General features: G+C 38.9%; 1 protein-coding gene across 2 annotated transcripts in view; it reads right to left on the reverse strand.

The window, feature by feature from the left end:
- The window catches only part of TRPC6 (transient receptor potential cation channel subfamily C member 6), a 143,344-nt gene extending 126,502 nt beyond the window's left edge, over positions 1 to 16,842 (reverse strand). For both annotated transcript variants that reach the window (XM_065944154.1, XM_065944153.1), the window contains exon 1: positions 16,245 to 16,842. In XM_065944154.1, the coding sequence (XP_065800226.1) occupies positions 16,245 to 16,411 (167 nt within the window). In that variant the 5' untranslated portion in view covers positions 16,412 to 16,842. The remainder of the gene's footprint in view (positions 1 to 16,244) is intronic.
- Between the last annotated feature and the right edge of the window lie 850 nt (positions 16,843 to 17,692).

Consider the following 17,692-nt stretch of genomic DNA (forward strand, 5'->3'; position numbering starts at 1 on the left):
TCTATATCTACCAGATGAATTATACCTTTTATTATTTTGTTGTTGCCTCTATTTTCCTACTAATGATTTTTGTTTTAAAACATTTGTTGAATTTGATGTCATTATACCTACCAATATTTGTCTTTGATTTTGTCATATATATTTTTGTTCTTGTCTTGATCCCAGTCTTTCCATGTCTGTTAATTTTAAGTATACTTCCTATTTAAATGAAAAATAACTAAAGAAAACTCTATGACTCTGGGGATTTTCCCCAGTGAAGTTAGTCTGTTTATATTTATTATCTTAACTGATAATATATGAACTTGTTTCTACCAACTTGCTATTCTCTGAATATTTCTTCTTCTTTCTAGGCAGCATTTCTCTTGCTTGCTTTTCTTTCCAGTTCTTTTTTTCCGTTTTCCTTTCTTTTCATCTTCCCTCTACTGATCCGTACAGCTATATCCTCTATTTCTATTCTTATGTGGACTTCTCTTGAAATTTTATAATGTAGACTTTAAGTCCCACTGCTTCCTAACCAACATAAGGACTTTAGAACTTTTTAAGTCTGAAAATTCCCTTCCAGTCTAAAGGAAATTGTTCAGTACTTTAGCTCTGTCCTCTTTTTTAAAGACAAATTAGACATAACTATATTATAGGAGAATGATTATTTAATGTTATCTACATTTATCAATTTCATTGCTCTCATTCCTTTAATATCACAGACCATCCTCCTAGGATAAGTTCCCATCTTTCTGCAGTATGGTCTATCCCTTACAAGTTCTTTTCATGTAGGCATGTTGGTATAGAAAGAAAAAAAGCTTTTGATTTTTTTTCCCCCTGAAAATATCTTTATTTCAAATTCACACCTAGATACAAGGAACTAGATTCCAAAAAAAAAAAAAAAAAACACACATTTAAAAAGACTTTGTAAGCAGTCAGAAGGAAAAATACAGATTATGTACCAAGGAAATAGAGTTTTCTTTCAGCAAATATCTCAGCAGTAAGAAAGGAAAGCAGAAAAGAATGCTATGTCCAAAGTCATATTAATATTTTGCACTCAGTTCCTTGTAACTAGGTGTGAGTTTCTTTTTATTTATCTTATTTGATATACAGAAGTCTTTCTCTGTAGCTTTATATCGTTCATCAATTCTGGAAAAAAACAAAACCTAAGCCACCATTTTTCTAATTATTTCCTCAACTAGATTCCCTTTATTCTTTGCTTATGGTATTTTGGATATATGTAAACTGTTCTTTCCAATTCTAGCCTCTATATTTCTTAACCCCTCTCATATTTTACAATTCTTATCCTTCTCTATTGCATTCTGAGAAACTTTTTAGAATCTATCTCCCCAATTATCAATTCTGTTGCTAGCTGCTCTTAACCTTCCACAAAGAACTCTGGTCCATTAATACTTTTATTTCAATAACTTTTGGTTTTTTTCTGAAAACTCCAGTGTTGTCATTTATTTCAATATGCTTGCTCATTTTTGACAGTTTTCCATTGTTTTTTCACTTTTGAGACTCTATGTCTTTACACAGTTCAAATAACTTTATGTGCTTATCATTAATCTTTACATTGACATGATTAAAAGTTTATACTTTGCTTGTTATTTCTGCTGACTCCTACTTCTTGGCTGTTTTCTTGTGTAATTATGGTAAATTAAATATATAATCACACTTAAAGATTACCAATTTGTAGAGAACCCAGGGGACCAGGATTAACTAAGAATTTTCAGGTTCAAAGCTGAGTCTCCTGACCATAATGCTGACATTAGCACCTTATTATGGAATTCTGCCTTTAAAGAGAGTTCACCGTTCACTGCTGCTCTGATAGAAATCTGTGACTTCCATCATGCGTGTGTTTGCATACAGAGTTGGCTAAGATTTTTCTTCCTTCCTATAAGCACAGAAATATAAGCTACTATATTTCATGCAGAATCTAGCTATTTTGTAACAGGATGACCACCAAGATTATTCCACTGGAGGCAGAATTTCAAAAGAGTGTTTCAAAACTTCATAATATTCAGAAAAAGAAATCCAGTTAAATGATAATAAGCTTATATAACAGAATTTTCATCCTTTTAAGAAATTTTAACTCATAAAATCGTGGATGATTTAAGGTCAAACTTCCTCCATATTTTCTGAAAATAGATAATTCAAATCAAGAGGGAGGTCAACATTAAGATAAAAATAAAATTCAAACAAATTACGTTCTCCTCTAATTTAAATATAAAATTATTGTATCAAGCTTGATTTAAGAAACAGATTGGAAAAAAAGACTAGTTTTTCTCATATACTTTCTCATAGAGCAAGCTATTACTCTCCTGACATCTTATCAAGCATATTTCCTATATTATCACTTGTTCTTCTAAATATATCAAGAATAGCACCTTACATATAGCAGGTACTTGATGAAAATTTGCCACATTAAAATATACTGTTTTCAATTTATTTGATTATGATTGATCAGTGGATCTTAGGTAGAAAAATTAATTTCAATCTCATATTTTTGCATGGATGAATACACAATAATGGTTTTCTTGATTGAAATTAGGTTTAGTTCTTAACTGGTTTTCATAGTGAATCTAAAGCAGCTAAAACAATAGGTAAAAAACTGACTACGATTTGAATCAACTGGGGAAATTTTTAAAAAGTATTAATCCTAGGTCATATCACCCCCCAACCCAGAAATACTGATTTATTTGGGTTCTCATAACTATTAGGGAACCTGTATTTTTAAAAAATAAAACTCAACATTCAGAAAACTAAGATCATGGCATCTGGTCCCATTGCTTCATGGCAAATTGATGGGGAACAATGGAAACAGAGACAGACTTTACTTTTGGGGTCTCCAAAATCACTGTAGATGGTGACTGCAGCCATGAAATTAAAAGATACTTGCTCCTTGGAAGAAAAGTTACAACCAACCTAGACAGCATATTAAAAAGCAGAGACACTACTTTGCCAACAAAGGTCCATCTAGTCAAAGCTATAGTTTTTCCAGTAGTCATGTATGGACGTGAGAGTTGGACTATAAAGAAAGCTGAGCACTGAAGAACTGATGCTTTTGAACTGTGGTGTTCGAGAAGACTATTGAGAGTCCCTTGGGCAGCAAGGAAAGCCAACTAGTCCATCCTAAAGGAAATCAGTCTTGAAAATTCATTGGAAGGACTGATGCTGAAACTGAAACTCTAATACTTTGGCCACCTGCTGTGAAGAGCTGACTCACTTGAAAAGACCTCGATAATGGGAAAGATTGAAGGTGGGAGGAGAAGGGGATGACAGAGGTTGAGATGGTTGGATGGCATCACCAATTCGATGGACATGAGTTTGAGTAAGCTCCGGGAGTTGGTGATGTACAGGGAAGCCTGGTGTGCTGCAGTCCATGGAGTCCCAAAAAATTAGACACAACTGAGCGACTGAACTGAATTGAACTGAGTCTAATATATAGCCAGATTACTAAACCACTGATAGAAACATTTTTTTTAAATTTTATTTGCATTTATTTTCTGCGGCATTTATTCGTGGGCCATAAGTTTTTGTTTCTTCAGTTTCTTCTGGGACATCTTTTTCTTCTGTGAAACCTCCTCTTCTGGTTGAGGAACAATCTGTTCTTTTTCAGTAAGGATCATCTCAATGTGGCAGGGAGAGCTCATGTAGGGGTTGATCCGACCGTGAGTTCTGTAAGTGCTGCACCGCATCTTGGGGGCTTTGTTCACTTGGATGTGCTCAATAACCAAAGAATCTACATCTAAGCCCTTAAGTTCAGCATTACTCTCTGCATTTTTGAGCATGTGTAGTAAAAATTCAGCACTCTTTTTGGGCCATCGACCCTGCGTCCAGCCCCACTGTTTGGCCTGTGCACACCTACCAACTCCACCATTGTAACGACGGAATGGCACACACTGCTTCTTTAAAGTGACATCCTTCAGATACTTGGTGGCTTTTCGGATATGCATACCCTTTATGGCCTGGGCAGTCTCACAAGTGTTCTTAAAGTGAACACGAAGATTTGAACCTCTTGATTTGCATGATTTTGTGGGGTTTTCTGGGTCAAGTGAATAGCGCACCATTTTTAAGGGTCAGCTCAGGCTGCTTACCGGAAAAGCTGATAAAAGCATTTTTTAATCCCCATCATCTGGTGCATGTTTAGACAAAAGGCTGCTGACATTTTTTCTGTGTTCACATTAGTCAGTGTGCAACACTATTCTGTTGAGGGTATATCAGATTCTTACATATAAGAAAGAGACCAAGGAAGCTGTCTAAGTCTGAGTGTAAGATAGATTGCAATATAATTTGAGAATAACCGATCAAATTTTAAGAAGACATATTGCTATGAAATCAACTAAATGACATTGTAAGTTTTGCCCAGGCACAATGTGATTCAATTAAAGTTGCATTAAAATTAACATGTAATTTTTAGATCATTTTATTTAATCATGATTTCCTCGATTGTGAGCTGGATTTTTTTTTTTTCAATTTATGTATTTAAAACTTTCCTGAAAGCAATGAGCTTTAGTCTCAGGAAGTTCAGTTTTCATAAACTTTTTCAACTTAAACAAAAAGAAACTCAAGTAACTTTCCTCTTGCCATTATAGTAAAAACAAAAAAGATTAATCCCCATGAATGGTCTATCAACATAATGTAAAGAAACTGGATTATATTCATATTTTCTTATTTGTAAAATTATTTAAAAATATTTAACAAGCACAATTTTAGAGATCAAATAAAATATATATCACAAAACTCTTAGAATTCATTAAATGACTGAAGCTACAAGAATACAAGACTCTAATACTGTAGTATTCTTGAAAAGACTAAGATGAAAACATGGTACCCTAAAGGCAAAGTCTCACATAACTGTGTGAAACCCAGAAAAAAAAAAGAATTTTAGAGGTAAGGCCAATCAACTGGAATCAATTTGTATAAGGAAGATTTTGTATTCATTCACCCATCAAATATTTACTGAGTCCCTGACAAATGCTACTCAACGTTTACAGACTGTATCCTGCCCTCACAGAGCTGCCATTCCAGTGGGGGAAGAAGTTCAGAGAGTGAAGGTGAAAAGTGAACAAACGAACAAATGAAACAGTCAAATATGAGTTCAAACACAAGCTCAACTTTTTAAGAGCTATAAATTCTTAGACACATTACTTAACTTTTCTGAACTTGTTTCCTTATTTACAAGTAGAAATGATACTACCTATCACACAAGTTTGCTGTTAGGATCAAACAAGATTGGTGTGGTCTTACCTGTGTTTTAAAGTGAGGTAGAGATTAAAACTTAAAACTCTCAAATTCTGGACAGATAATAAAACGTACTGTCTGCCTTATAAACTTTCCTATCTCACCTGCTTTCATTTACCCCAAGTCTAGCACACCAAAAATTAAATTTCATTGATTCTAGAACATATATTTCTCCCACTTTAACTTCTCTGGAAGACAACATGTCATCATATAAGCCTTCTTGAAATTGCTGCTAGCCAAATATCAATTATTACCATGATAGTTTTCCATTGCCAGCATCTGTGTAAGAATGAAAACAAATGGCTCCAAAATTGCAAAATGGATGACAGTGGCTTGAAAATAAACCTTGGAAACAGTAGCTAAGCATACTTTTCAAGCCCAAAAAAACTAATATGTGTTTGTATGTGCACATGTGTATCGGTGAGGGAAATGGTTGTGAATCACATGTGTTCAGCAACACTCAAGAACTGCTGGGTCAAAATAGTCTAGCTCTATATAATTATAAAGCCACTGCTGATGATGACTGCAGTCATGAAATTAAAAGACATCTGCTCCTTGGAAGAAAAGCTATGATAAATCTAGACAGTGTATTAAAAAGCAAAGACATCATTTTGATGACAAAGGTTCATCTAGTCAAAGCTATGGATTTTCCAGTAGTCATGTACAGATGTGAGATTTGGACCATAAAGAAGGCTGAGCGCTGAAGAATTGATGCTTTCAAAGTGTGGTGCTGGAGAAGACTCTTGAGAGTTTCTTGAACAGCAAGGAGATCAAACCAGTCCATCCTGAAGGAAATCAACCCTGAAGATTCACTAGGAAAAACTGATGCTGAAACTGAAGCTCCAATACTTTGGCCACCTGATGCGAAGAGCTGACTCATTTGAAAAGACCCTGATGCTGGGAAAGATTGATAGCAGGAGAAGGGGATAACAAAGGATGAGATGGTTGGATGGCATCACCAAATCAATGGACATGAATGTGAGCAAATTGCAGGAGACAGTGAAGGACAGGGAGGCCTGGCATGCTGCAGTCCACGGGGTTGCAGAGTTGGACACAACCACCAAACACATATAATTGCAAAGTCAGCTTAACTGCCTAAAAACAAAAGCTTTGGTTTCTTTGGATTCTTTAAAGAAATGCTGCATCACCAATGTCTTTTTGGCACAGAGGATAACACTGTGTGGAGAAACATAGATATTGAAAATCCTGAGTTGAAAATGACTCAGGAAAGTTCGTCTCTTAATGTGAAGAAGCTTTATTAGAACTTTAACTAAATTCATTTTGTTTAGACTTTCTTTTTTCATATGTGCATAAGAGTTATATATGACCCAAACCTATACCTTGTTCTTGTTTAGTCACTAAGTCATGTCTGACTCTTTGCAATCCCATGGACTGTAGACCACCAGGCTCTTCTGTCCACGGGATTTCCCAGGCAAGAATACTGGAGTGAGTTGCTATTTCCTTCTCCAGGAGATCTTCCTGACCCAGGGATTGAACTCACATCTCCTGCACTGCAGGCGGATTCTTTACCACTGAGCCACCAGGGAAGCCCATAATTAAGTATAAAGATACAGTTCAATAGTCATCATATAAAAATCTAAGGTATAATTTAATTGATATCATCTTTTCTTGCTTTTCAGAGGCATATAAAACATCAGGATAGATTAAAATTGATAGAACCTTGGACTCTGTGAAATATGATATCCAGAGTTCTCTAATATGGTACCTGGCCCATTAAAGGAGCTTAATAAATACTCATTCAAATAAATGAATGCATTTTTCAAGAAAGAATACTGTGTCTGGCCCTGAATGCTCCTCCAAGAAAAGGGGTCCTACAGAAAACATTTTCCTGGGGAGAGGAGAGGATTCTTACAGGCTCCTCTGTAAGGATTCCAGTTCAGGAATCAGCTGTTCATAGACCATAGCTGTTCATAGCTGTTCAACCTATTCAATTCAAAATTCTGTTTCAAAAAGGTTAACGTAGATAAAACTTATTTGTATTATTACTATAACAGTTCAACTGCCTAAAAGAAACCTTAAAAGAGTTTTAAAAATCACATCATTTCTAATTCTTATTGTAACTTTCAAGATAATTTTCTTAGTAATTCCCATGAAGAGAACTCTCCCCAGTTTTGTGCAAGGGTTTTGTGCTGACCCACACAAGTCAGGACAAAATGCTCTTTATGCTACAAGCAGAGTTTCTGTAACCAAACATGAAATCTGCCTTGAAAAGGCAATCAATCTTAACATAGCTATTCATGCTATAATTGATTTCTGGCAATATATACTTTCATATGAATACCATGTAAAATGCTTTAAAAATTATGCAAATCCTTGCAATGAAATAAATCCACAGTATCGCACTACCAGTTGAGTCAGGTCAGTTTTTCTGATACAACCTGTTTTATAGCATAGAAGCAATTTATCCACTTGATAGAAATCAAGACCAAAAGAAAGTTTCATCTTTTGTAACCTTTAAAGTGTCATAATCAGCTTATGGACCAAAATTAGTAAGTAATTTACAGATTACCTAGCTTTAATGCATTATTAATCTTCCTTTGGTGGCAAAGATTGACAGTTATTTAAAACCTAGTTTCACTGTTTGTCTAGATAAGTGATAAAAAGAATCTTCTGTTCTTTCCTTTCTTTCTGTCAACTACTGGCTGTGTAATCCTTGGCAAGTTACCCTCTCATTACTGTGTTTTTTTTTTTTCTTATCAATAAAATATCAGTTAAACAGTGATTATAAAAGTGCATATCTCACAGATTTGCTAAAGTATTAAAGGCTATAAAGCACTTAGAAGAGGGCCTAGCACATAGAAACCCCTAATAAATCTAGTTGCTATTGTTATTAATATGCGACATAATCACATAAGGTCAAAGATGAATGAATAAACAGAGTAATGAATTAGGGGAATATAAAGCTTGACCTTCATAGGTGATTAAGATTTCAACAGAGAGAAGAGGGAGAAGTGAAACATACTTATTCCTGCTATTCATAACCTTTCTTCCTGTCTTCTCCTCTTGCCAGAGTATAACTTAGATAAAAGGATCACAGGTCAGGAATCTTGGTTCAGTGCATCAGAGCCAACCTGTGGCTTCTCAAGTGCCTATCAAAGAAGAGATGAGAAGGAGCGATGAGTGTGCACTCCCAGAGCACACTCACAACATAGCCAGCTGTGCTGGGAGCAGGCATGATTATATGGGATGCTGAGAGGAGACTCTGCAACCAGCCAGCCATTCCTCCATGAGCTACAGCCTGCACTATCTAAAGTGCATTTGGTTATTGCCCAATTGACAACAATTTGCCAGCTATGTAACTTTCCAAACATTGTCTAGCATCTCTAAACTTCAGCATGGGTCATCTATAAAATGGACATTAAAAATAGCCAAGTGGTTGCCTTGAAAAGCAAATTATATTTGTATGACAATTAGAAAAGGATCTGCTACAGAGTAGGTATTCAAAAAATGGTAGTCCCTCAAAATATATGTAAATAGTTTACAGATTAGTCCTCCACAGAAACAGCAACTTGCCTGAGCCTGGAAATAACTCCAGTCAACACCATTGCTCCTCTTTGTCCCATCTGACTTACTAGAATGGGGCTGAGAACAATTAAGCTGCAACTACACGTGTTGTTTGGGTGTCATTGTTTCATTGTAACAGCATGTATCATTTCTATACCCTGCTCCAAATGGACATTCTGTAAGAAATGTGATTCAATCCATTCCAACTGCTTAAGGGTCTTCAACAGCATACCAAGTTTTAGATATCAAAGTTTAACTGAAATTTGGCATACAGATGAGCACTTCTCCATGTACTAAAACCCAGCAGATGACTCATAAACAAAGAGCAATCACAAATGGTAATTTTATCCAACTGGATACAATTATATTTAGCATTTTTTTATGACAGAGGCAGAAAACGAAGAATGGGCTCAAGAAAATGTGTTCCTTTTATGATTTACTCTCTAGGAGGCAAAGATGAATTGCCTTATGAAATTAACTTACTTCTTAAAACTCAAGGAACATAACTTTCTAGAGAAAAAAAAATTATGCAAGGTCTTCCTAGAGGTAAACATTCTGTTACAGAACAAGTGTGTGCATTTCAGCACATCCAGCAATAACTCCACAACTCACAGTGCTGAGACCCTAATAATGTTTCATGATAATAAACTGTTATCAGCAGATGTTGATTACTTCAATCCAGGGAGATTTAGAAACAAAATATGTGGTTTCTGTCAGGCAGAACATAATCCTGAAAAGTGGTCAACTGAAAGAGATCCACCATTAACCCAAACGGCAGCTAGAGGAGATGCAGATTGCTAAATGAAGAAGAGGAAGCAGAGCCATAGGTGATTTTCACACTTGCTTTGCAGCTTCCAAACTGCAAACTCTTAACCAAAATCCAGGTTTTTGCTTTATGGTTATGGATGCTATTTTTTTTTCAAAGGACATAATATATACATAAGATTCTCTGAATTCTAAACAACTACATATGTTTGTGATATCATAAAGAATCATGATATCACACATACTCCTTTTGATGGGTTTTATTTTTCACTTGATAAGTGTGTTTTTATGAGGAAATGAGCCCCTTGATTTTATTTGTAAATCCCTTTTACAGCTGCTGGGTGGCTGTGTTCTCAGGTAACTGCCCCTGGGGCCCAAGAGTGAAGTCATACCTGTGGGGTTAAGTGGTGGGGTCTCTGTTAAAGGATTAGACACACCTAATGTCAATGATCCAGGAAAGAAGAAAGAAGAAACTAGAAAAACAAATGGAGTTTGAAAGGCATATGCTACACTGGATAAAGGGAGAGGGTGGTATTCCTTTATCCATCTGGGCTGCTGCTGCTGCTGCTAAGTCGCTTCAGTTGTGGCCAACTCTGTGTGAACCCATAGACGGCAGCCCACCAGGCTCCCCTGTCCCTGGGATTCTCCAGTCAAGAATACTGGAGTGGGTGGTCATTTCCTTCTCCAATGCATGAAAGTGAAAAGTGAAAGTGAAGTCACTCAGTCATATCCAATTCTTAGCGACCCCATGGACTGCAGCCTTCCAGGCTCCTCCATCCATGGGATTTCCAGGCAAAAGTACTGGAGTGGGGTGGCATTGCCTCCTCCAATCCATTTGGGCTAAGACTGACTATTAAGAGTTAGATTGTTTGGGGATGGTCTTGGGGAGTTGGGGGAGAATACTCTCTGCCAATTGGATGAAGTTTGGAGTCAGGGAGCGGTCAGTCCTTAAGAAGCTTCACAAATGAGGGGAAAGACAGTCACAGCCAGCTGGGAGTTTGTCTCTCTGTTTTAATTCTCATTTGTTATCCCTAAGCATTTGACAAGTAGTGATAACGATACAGCCTTACCTCAGGTGAGCGGAAGGAAAGTGAAGAGAAGAGCCTGGCACTAGGGCTAAAAGGTAAGCAGTGCTATGGCACAGAAGAGGGTGAATCTCCAGGAACAAGCAGCTGGAATAGAAGATCTGGGTATCTCCTTCTATGTGGACATTCACTCTTTTACCTTCCTTAAAGGACTCAGATGCTATTTTATGAAAAGAGCCAGCATCACTTTATTCTTTATCAGAATAAACACCAAGGACAGTACCATGTCTCCATTGAGGAATAAATTAATTTATACCTTCTCTTTGCTAGACACTCTGCTAAGTGTAGAGGAATGGACAGCCCCACCTCTGGAGGCATAGTCTGGTAGAAACAGATATGTGAGCAAAGAAGTGTAGAAAAGTAAAATAGATGTTTGAATAAATTTATTTATCAGACATATGGAGGCAAAAATGATGGAGGCATAACAAGCATATAAAAATGTAATGTGATTCATAGGTTTGATGGATACTCTGAAAGAAAGTGAAAGTCCTCAGTCATGTCCACCTCTTTGCGACACCATGGACTATACAGTCCGTGGAATTCTCCAGGGGATCTTCCCAACCCAGGGATTGAACCCAGGTCTCCCACATTTCAGGTGGATTCTTTACCAGCTAAGCCATCAGGAAAGACCAAGAATACTGGAGTGGGTAGACTATCCCTTCTTCAGTGGATCTTCCCAACAGAGGAATCGAACTGGGGCCTCCTGCATTGCAAACTTCTCTTGAAGCTTGACTGAAGTTATATCCATGCCCTAACTTCAATCAAACTTCAAGAGAGTCATGTACTGTACTCTGTCAACAGTTAATGTCAGAAAAACATTTTCCAGGCTGCAGCCTGAATTTTTCATTTCCTTATTAATACATAATTTTGCCTGGAAAAAAGATGGCTAGATGGGGGGGATTCTATTTATCTGTGGTCTCTGATATTAGGTTACCACTCTTAAATCAGGAGTTCATAGTCTGGATCCTTGGGCTCATTAGACAGGTTTCGTCCAAAACCATTCTGAGGTCAATAACAATTTTAAAAGGTCTGTGATCCATTAAAACATTTCTTTAAAAGGTCATTTTTGTTTTATCATGTGAATTAAAGAATCTCTTTGGGTTTTTTCTGAGACCATGATTTAATGACCCTTGGAATCCCTTTTTGTCTGTATCCACGTTTAAACAGATTCTACCAGTAATGGAGCAGTGACTTTGTATTAAAAAAATAAAAGAAACTACATTAATAACTAGAGATTAAAAACTGCTTTACATAAAAGAAAATCATGGTTCTCACAAGCTACACATTGCATAACCTAGGTATCAAGATACAGTATGAGTACATTTCCATATTTTGAATTTTAAAACTTATTCAAATCTCTCATATTTTGGTTCATTTTTAATGTTTCTTCTTTAGTGTTCTGCAATTTCAATATGATGCATTTAAATGAGTTTATGTTTCTGAATCACACTAATATTCTTGTACTTCATAAACATGAGAATTAATCACTTCTGAAAAATTATCACCCATTATCTATTCAAATATTGCCTTGCCCTCATTCTCTTTATTTTCTCCTTCTAGAATTCTTGCCTTAATGTTTATATTTTCCACTTATTTATATCTCTGTATTCTAGGTATTACTATCAATTATACCATGACTAGTCTGCACTTTTAACTCTTCCATTGTTTTTATTTCAAAATTGTATTTTTCATTTACAGGTTTTCTATGTGTGTGTGTGTGTGTGTGTTTTAGTAACTTATTCTTTGTTAGGGCTTAATATCTTCTTTTATACTGTCAAGGTCCTCTGTCCATGGAATTCTCCAGGCAAGAATACTGGAGTGGGGAGCCATTCCCTTCTCCAGGGGATCTTCCCAACCCAGGGATCAAACCTGGGTCCCTTGCATTGCAGGCAGATGCTTGCACCTGCCTAAACCACCAGGGAAGCCCTCAAAACTGTAGATATTTATATAATCTGTTTTATGCTGCAATATGATCTCAAGTTTTTAAGGATCTAATACTGATGTTAGGTGTCATGTTAACTCTCTCTCTCAGGGATTGTACTGTCTGCTAACTTTTGTTTAGTGGATTGTTTCCTTGCGTGTTTCATCATGTATTACAGCGGTCATATCTTTAGCAGGGCTTGCTGTTTTCCTGAAAATCCTTAGCAGTCTAGATGGTTACTACTGTACTTTCAGAATGGTTTTCTGTTTTACTCTTCTAGGAGCCTCAGGGGTATTTTTCAATTTGAAGATTTCTAGGTCAGTTAGGTGGTATAAAAAGCAAAAGCAAAACAAAGTCACATGATGTGCAGGCCTGAAGAATGAAATTCTTAGAGGAAGATTTCTTTTCCTCTTGTTGATAAAGTTTTTTCTTCTCACTCTGTGCTGACAGCATATTGTTCTAGGCTAAATTTTCACTAATATAGGGTCCTAGTTTTAAGCAGGGGCTAAGGATGCCTCAATTCCAACTCTCTGCCTCTTATGGGGCCAAGGCCTTAGCTTCTCTCTACCTCAAATGGACATTAGACTCCAACTTTCTGGTCACCCAAACCTCTAAACCCTGGGGCAACCACAGCATCAGTTCCCAGGGTATCCTCTGGCTTTTAACTTACTTGCTTTTGGCAAATAGTAATCACTTTTACTTATTTATTTATTTTTGCAAAATTGGGCACCATGTTAAAATCCTTTTAATCATTTTATCCATTACTGCTAGGTGTTTGTAACCAAGAGTCTGTTTCAGAATACCTCAGTCTACTGTTTCGCTGGAGCTTTAGTTTGCAGTTTGTAATCAGTCAGTCATTTCCAAGCAGGAATTTTAGCGGGACTGTTTCAGATCTTGCGAATTTAGAAACACTTAACCTACTTTATGTCTAGAATTCTTCTCCGTGTTTAGAAGTGATGGACTAAAGACATATTTACATTCTAAACGAAGGAATTTTGTGACATAATTTCTGGGATCCTCCCAGGACATGGACATTTCTTGCTAATCATCATTACAAACTGATTAAAATAGACTGTATTCATTTATTTTCAATTAGAAGTTGAAACAAAAGGAAGAATTTGAGTCTTTTTCTTCTAAATACTAACTTCAAAATGTTACTTCTTGGACTTAATGCCTGAAAATATGTAATTACTCTCAAGCAAGATAGTTAGACACAAATTTCAGTAGTAAAAGCCTCATAAATAATATGTAAGAAAATCTTTATACAAAAGTGAACTACGAAAAAGAATATTTTAGCAAAAGTCCATAGAACTTATCACAGAAATGACAATTTGCAAAAATCTGTTCTTACAAGGGAAAAACCTGAATAATTTAAGATAATGGAAGAATCAAACCTAAAGTGTACTTGTTATTTCAACTTTCAAAAATAATATGCCTCCTACTCTAGGAAAATATATGAAATTGTTTAAATTATAAGTCAAAAGCATAGAGAAGGGCTTATTTGTACCCTCCACCAGAAGAAAATAATTTTCCTTAATTCTTTCTCATAAATCATAGGTGTGAAGTGCTGCTGTTTACTGGTGAAGATTTTTCAGTAACTTGATTATTCAAGAGGAAAAACATAAAAACCTTGTAAGAGTAAACAGTGATGAAAAGTTACTATAGAACCTTTTGGAAATAATAGATTTGGACAAGCCTAAAGTCTTACTCAGAAACATGGCTCACTCTTAAGTTTACTATCATATGTTTGACCTGACAGGAGGTGCTCATTATGAACTAAAGCACATTAAAATATTTCTGTTGATCTCTCTGTTGCCAATGCATTAAGAATGATCTGGGATTCCTTATTGCAGAAAAATACTTTTTCTCTAAATAGTAGATAATACAAAAACTAGATAAATCAACAAGGAAGTAAACCAAATTTGAAGAAAGCATTAGGGTTATTTTTCAGGACAACTTGAAATTAGTATTTTATTTAGTCTCTCTCACTACTAATATATATCCACAAGTTTTAAAAATCAATTTTCCCCACAAAGTAACAAGTGACTACAGAATGATAAAATGATAAAAAAAAAATAGATTTTGTCTATGGAACAGCACAACTTTTAAAAAGCAATATAGCTTTTATAAGTTACTTAACTTACTCACAGGTAACATTACCAAACATAACCCTCAGACTTAAGGCTAAGCTCAAGTCTAAGTCAATGAAAAAAATCCATGTGTTTTAAACATACCCTCGAAGCAAACTTGTTAAGTAGCTACATTCAGAGTATGCAGAATTGATTTATTTTCTGTCTTTTCTTGGGATATATCTCCTTGCTACTCAAAGTGTGCTCCACCGACCAGCAGTCTCCACATCTTCTCAGAGACCATTGGAAATGCAGAAATTTTGGCTGCACCTAGATCCTACTGAATCAGAATCTGCATTTTAATAAGGTCCATAGGTAATTCATGTGTCCATTAAAGTTTGACAATTTCTGTAGTAACAGACACAGTAATATTTTCTAATTTAACGTCAAGTTAAAGTATAAGATTTCTTTAAGGGAGGATGTCCTGGAAATAGATAGTGGTGATGGTTTCCCCAACTCTGTGCACATACTAAACACCACTGAACTACGCAAATTAAATGGGTAAATTTTATGAAATGTGAAGTCTATTTTATTTTTTAAAAAAGAAAAAAAAAAAAAGGAATAGTAAATGTTTTCAAACCGTACAGCACACAGATGAAGGGAAGGAGTTACAATTTTTTTTTTTTTTTCTTTTATCTAGGGGGAAAATTACATGCAGCATCTTCTGAGGGTCACTTCCTCCTGGGAAAAGGATCCACACTAGACCTTGATGCTGGGCAGCCCTGAGCAGTGATCTGAAGGTGTCCCCATCCATCCTGCCCCCCCATTCCGCCCCCAGACACACACACACACACACACACACACACACACACACACACACACATACACACACACACTAGAGCTGCTTACAAACTGCAGCTGAAAACTGCTTTCCGTGGGAAACCCCATGCAGATGATGCGATGTGTCAAGAAACCAAACGACACAGTCAACTAAAGGGGCTGGGAGACAGGCTCTCTGCCGGCCGCACTCTGGGCCCAGGCCTCCAGGAGGAGGGAGACTTCGCCCCTATTCTGCCCTCAGCTCGCCCCTGCCACCCATCTTCTAAACCGCCCCCCCCCCTCCAAAAAAAGAAGAAACCCTCCAGACTTTTGAATAAGGTCTCGTAGTTACTCGGAGTCCACCCCCAACCGCCCTCTAGGGCTTCTCCCACGCCGAGTCTCCCGGGCGCGCACCTGTAACAGGTCCCTCCCCGGGAGCCCTCGGTGAGAGGTGCGCGCGGCGGGGAGGTGAGCCTGGAGGCTGCGTTTCTCCGCCGCCTGCTAACTCGGCGGCCGGCCGGGGCCCGCGGGCGCCTCCTGAAGGGCGCCGGCGGGGCGCGCGGGTTCCCGAGTCCCCCGCGGGCAGGAGCGCCGAGCTGCGCCCGCGACCCTGAGAGTTCTCATCGACCCCCAGCGGCGGGCCACAGGGGACGCAGCTGTGAATCAGCCCTGCCCCGACCGTGACGAGGGAGCTCCTCGAGGGAGCGGGGGAAACGGAGCGGACCGGCTGTGGCGGCGTCGGGACCCCGCGCCCCGCGCTTCCCGGGGCGCACTTGGCCCCCTCGGGCCCGGGAGGGACCCGCCCGCCCGCACGCCCGCGGCGCCCGCACTCACAGGCAGGGGTAGTAGCCGTAGGCAGGCAGCGGGGGCTGCGCGTCGTCTCCCAGCTCCGAGTCCATGAGCAGGTAGTCTTGGCTCTCGTTGCGCCGCGCGCCAGCCCGGGCCGCCACAGCGGGAGAGCCGCCCCTCCGGGGCCCGAACGCGGCCGGGCTTTGGTTCATGGCGGGGACGCCCGACTGACTGACTGGCTGGGGTCCCGCTCGTGGCCGAGCCGCCTCGGCAATTCCCGCGGGGACCCGGTGCCCCCCGGGCGAGGCTGAGGCTGGGCGCGCAGACGCCCCGCGGGCTGAGCTCCGCTCGCGGCTGCCCCGCGGGCCCGGGGAGCAGTCGCCACGTAGCGGGGCGCCAAGCAGACGGGCCGGGTCCCCTCGAGGAGGTGGCCGGGGCTCCCGGGCCGAACGAGGCCAGCCGGGGCGGCGGGCGGCTGTGGAGCCTGAGAGCGGAAAGCCCGTGAGACCGCGCTGGAGTTACTATGTCAACCGAGACTCTCCAGCCCTCGGCTCCCGCCTTCTTCCCCCGCGCCCTCCGTCATGATCCCACCTTTAAAGGGATCGGAACGAGGTTCCAGAAAGCAGCCGAAGCCTGTCGTGGAGCCACAACTTTCAGAACCAAGAGGAACCTCAAGTAGGTGGAGCCACATACACACTTTTTTTCCCCTTGGCCCTAAGAGACTGCTTATTTAGAAACCATCCAAATGAAGAACTTTCTAGGAAGCTTCTCTTAAGTAAGACTCAAGAAAACCAAGAACCCAACTGTTTTAAAAGACAGGAGCCTCTCCTTGCTCCATACTGCCTGCATTTTCTTAGGACCTTCTCTCTCCCCCTCCCTACCCCCGAAGTGATAACTCTTCACTTTACAATCCACAGCATTCTGTGTTCCCAGTGCCAGATGGTCCCAGTTCCTGAGCAAATCAACCAAAATAGGCCAGCATTTTCCGATAACACCAATAGAGGCCAACAACCTGCTTACTTCAGAGAAAAACTTTTCTTCTATCATTGCAAATGCCAGAATTACTTCTCTGCCAGATGTTTTCCACATTTCAGAACTGTTTTTAATCTTAAGACTTAGTTTTAAATTATGACTTAATCTCCATACACGTGTGAAGTAAAAAACTACTCAACAAGAATGAATCACTAACTGTAGTAGTTCAAGCAATTGTTAATTAAGAATCCATTCATTCATTCAACAAATATTTCATTGATCCCAGTTGTGTTCCAAGCACCATTTTAGGATTCAGAGGCAAACTAGCCAGATAAGGCCCACATCAGCCCTTGTAGAGATATAATGGAAGAGAAGGAGACAGAGATTAAAAAAGCAAATGAAAAAGTTTCAGAGACAAAGGTAACAATAAAAATAAGACGGGTTGATGTTATAATAACTGGAGACTGTCTACTTAATATTATTAGGTGGTTTAAAGAGGCCTTTTCAAGCAGGTGCTAGCT

The sequence above is a fragment of the Muntiacus reevesi genome, chromosome 9, assembly GCF_963930625.1.
Source record: "Muntiacus reevesi chromosome 9, mMunRee1.1, whole genome shotgun sequence".
Taxonomy (NCBI): Eukaryota; Metazoa; Chordata; class Mammalia; order Artiodactyla; family Cervidae; genus Muntiacus; species Muntiacus reevesi.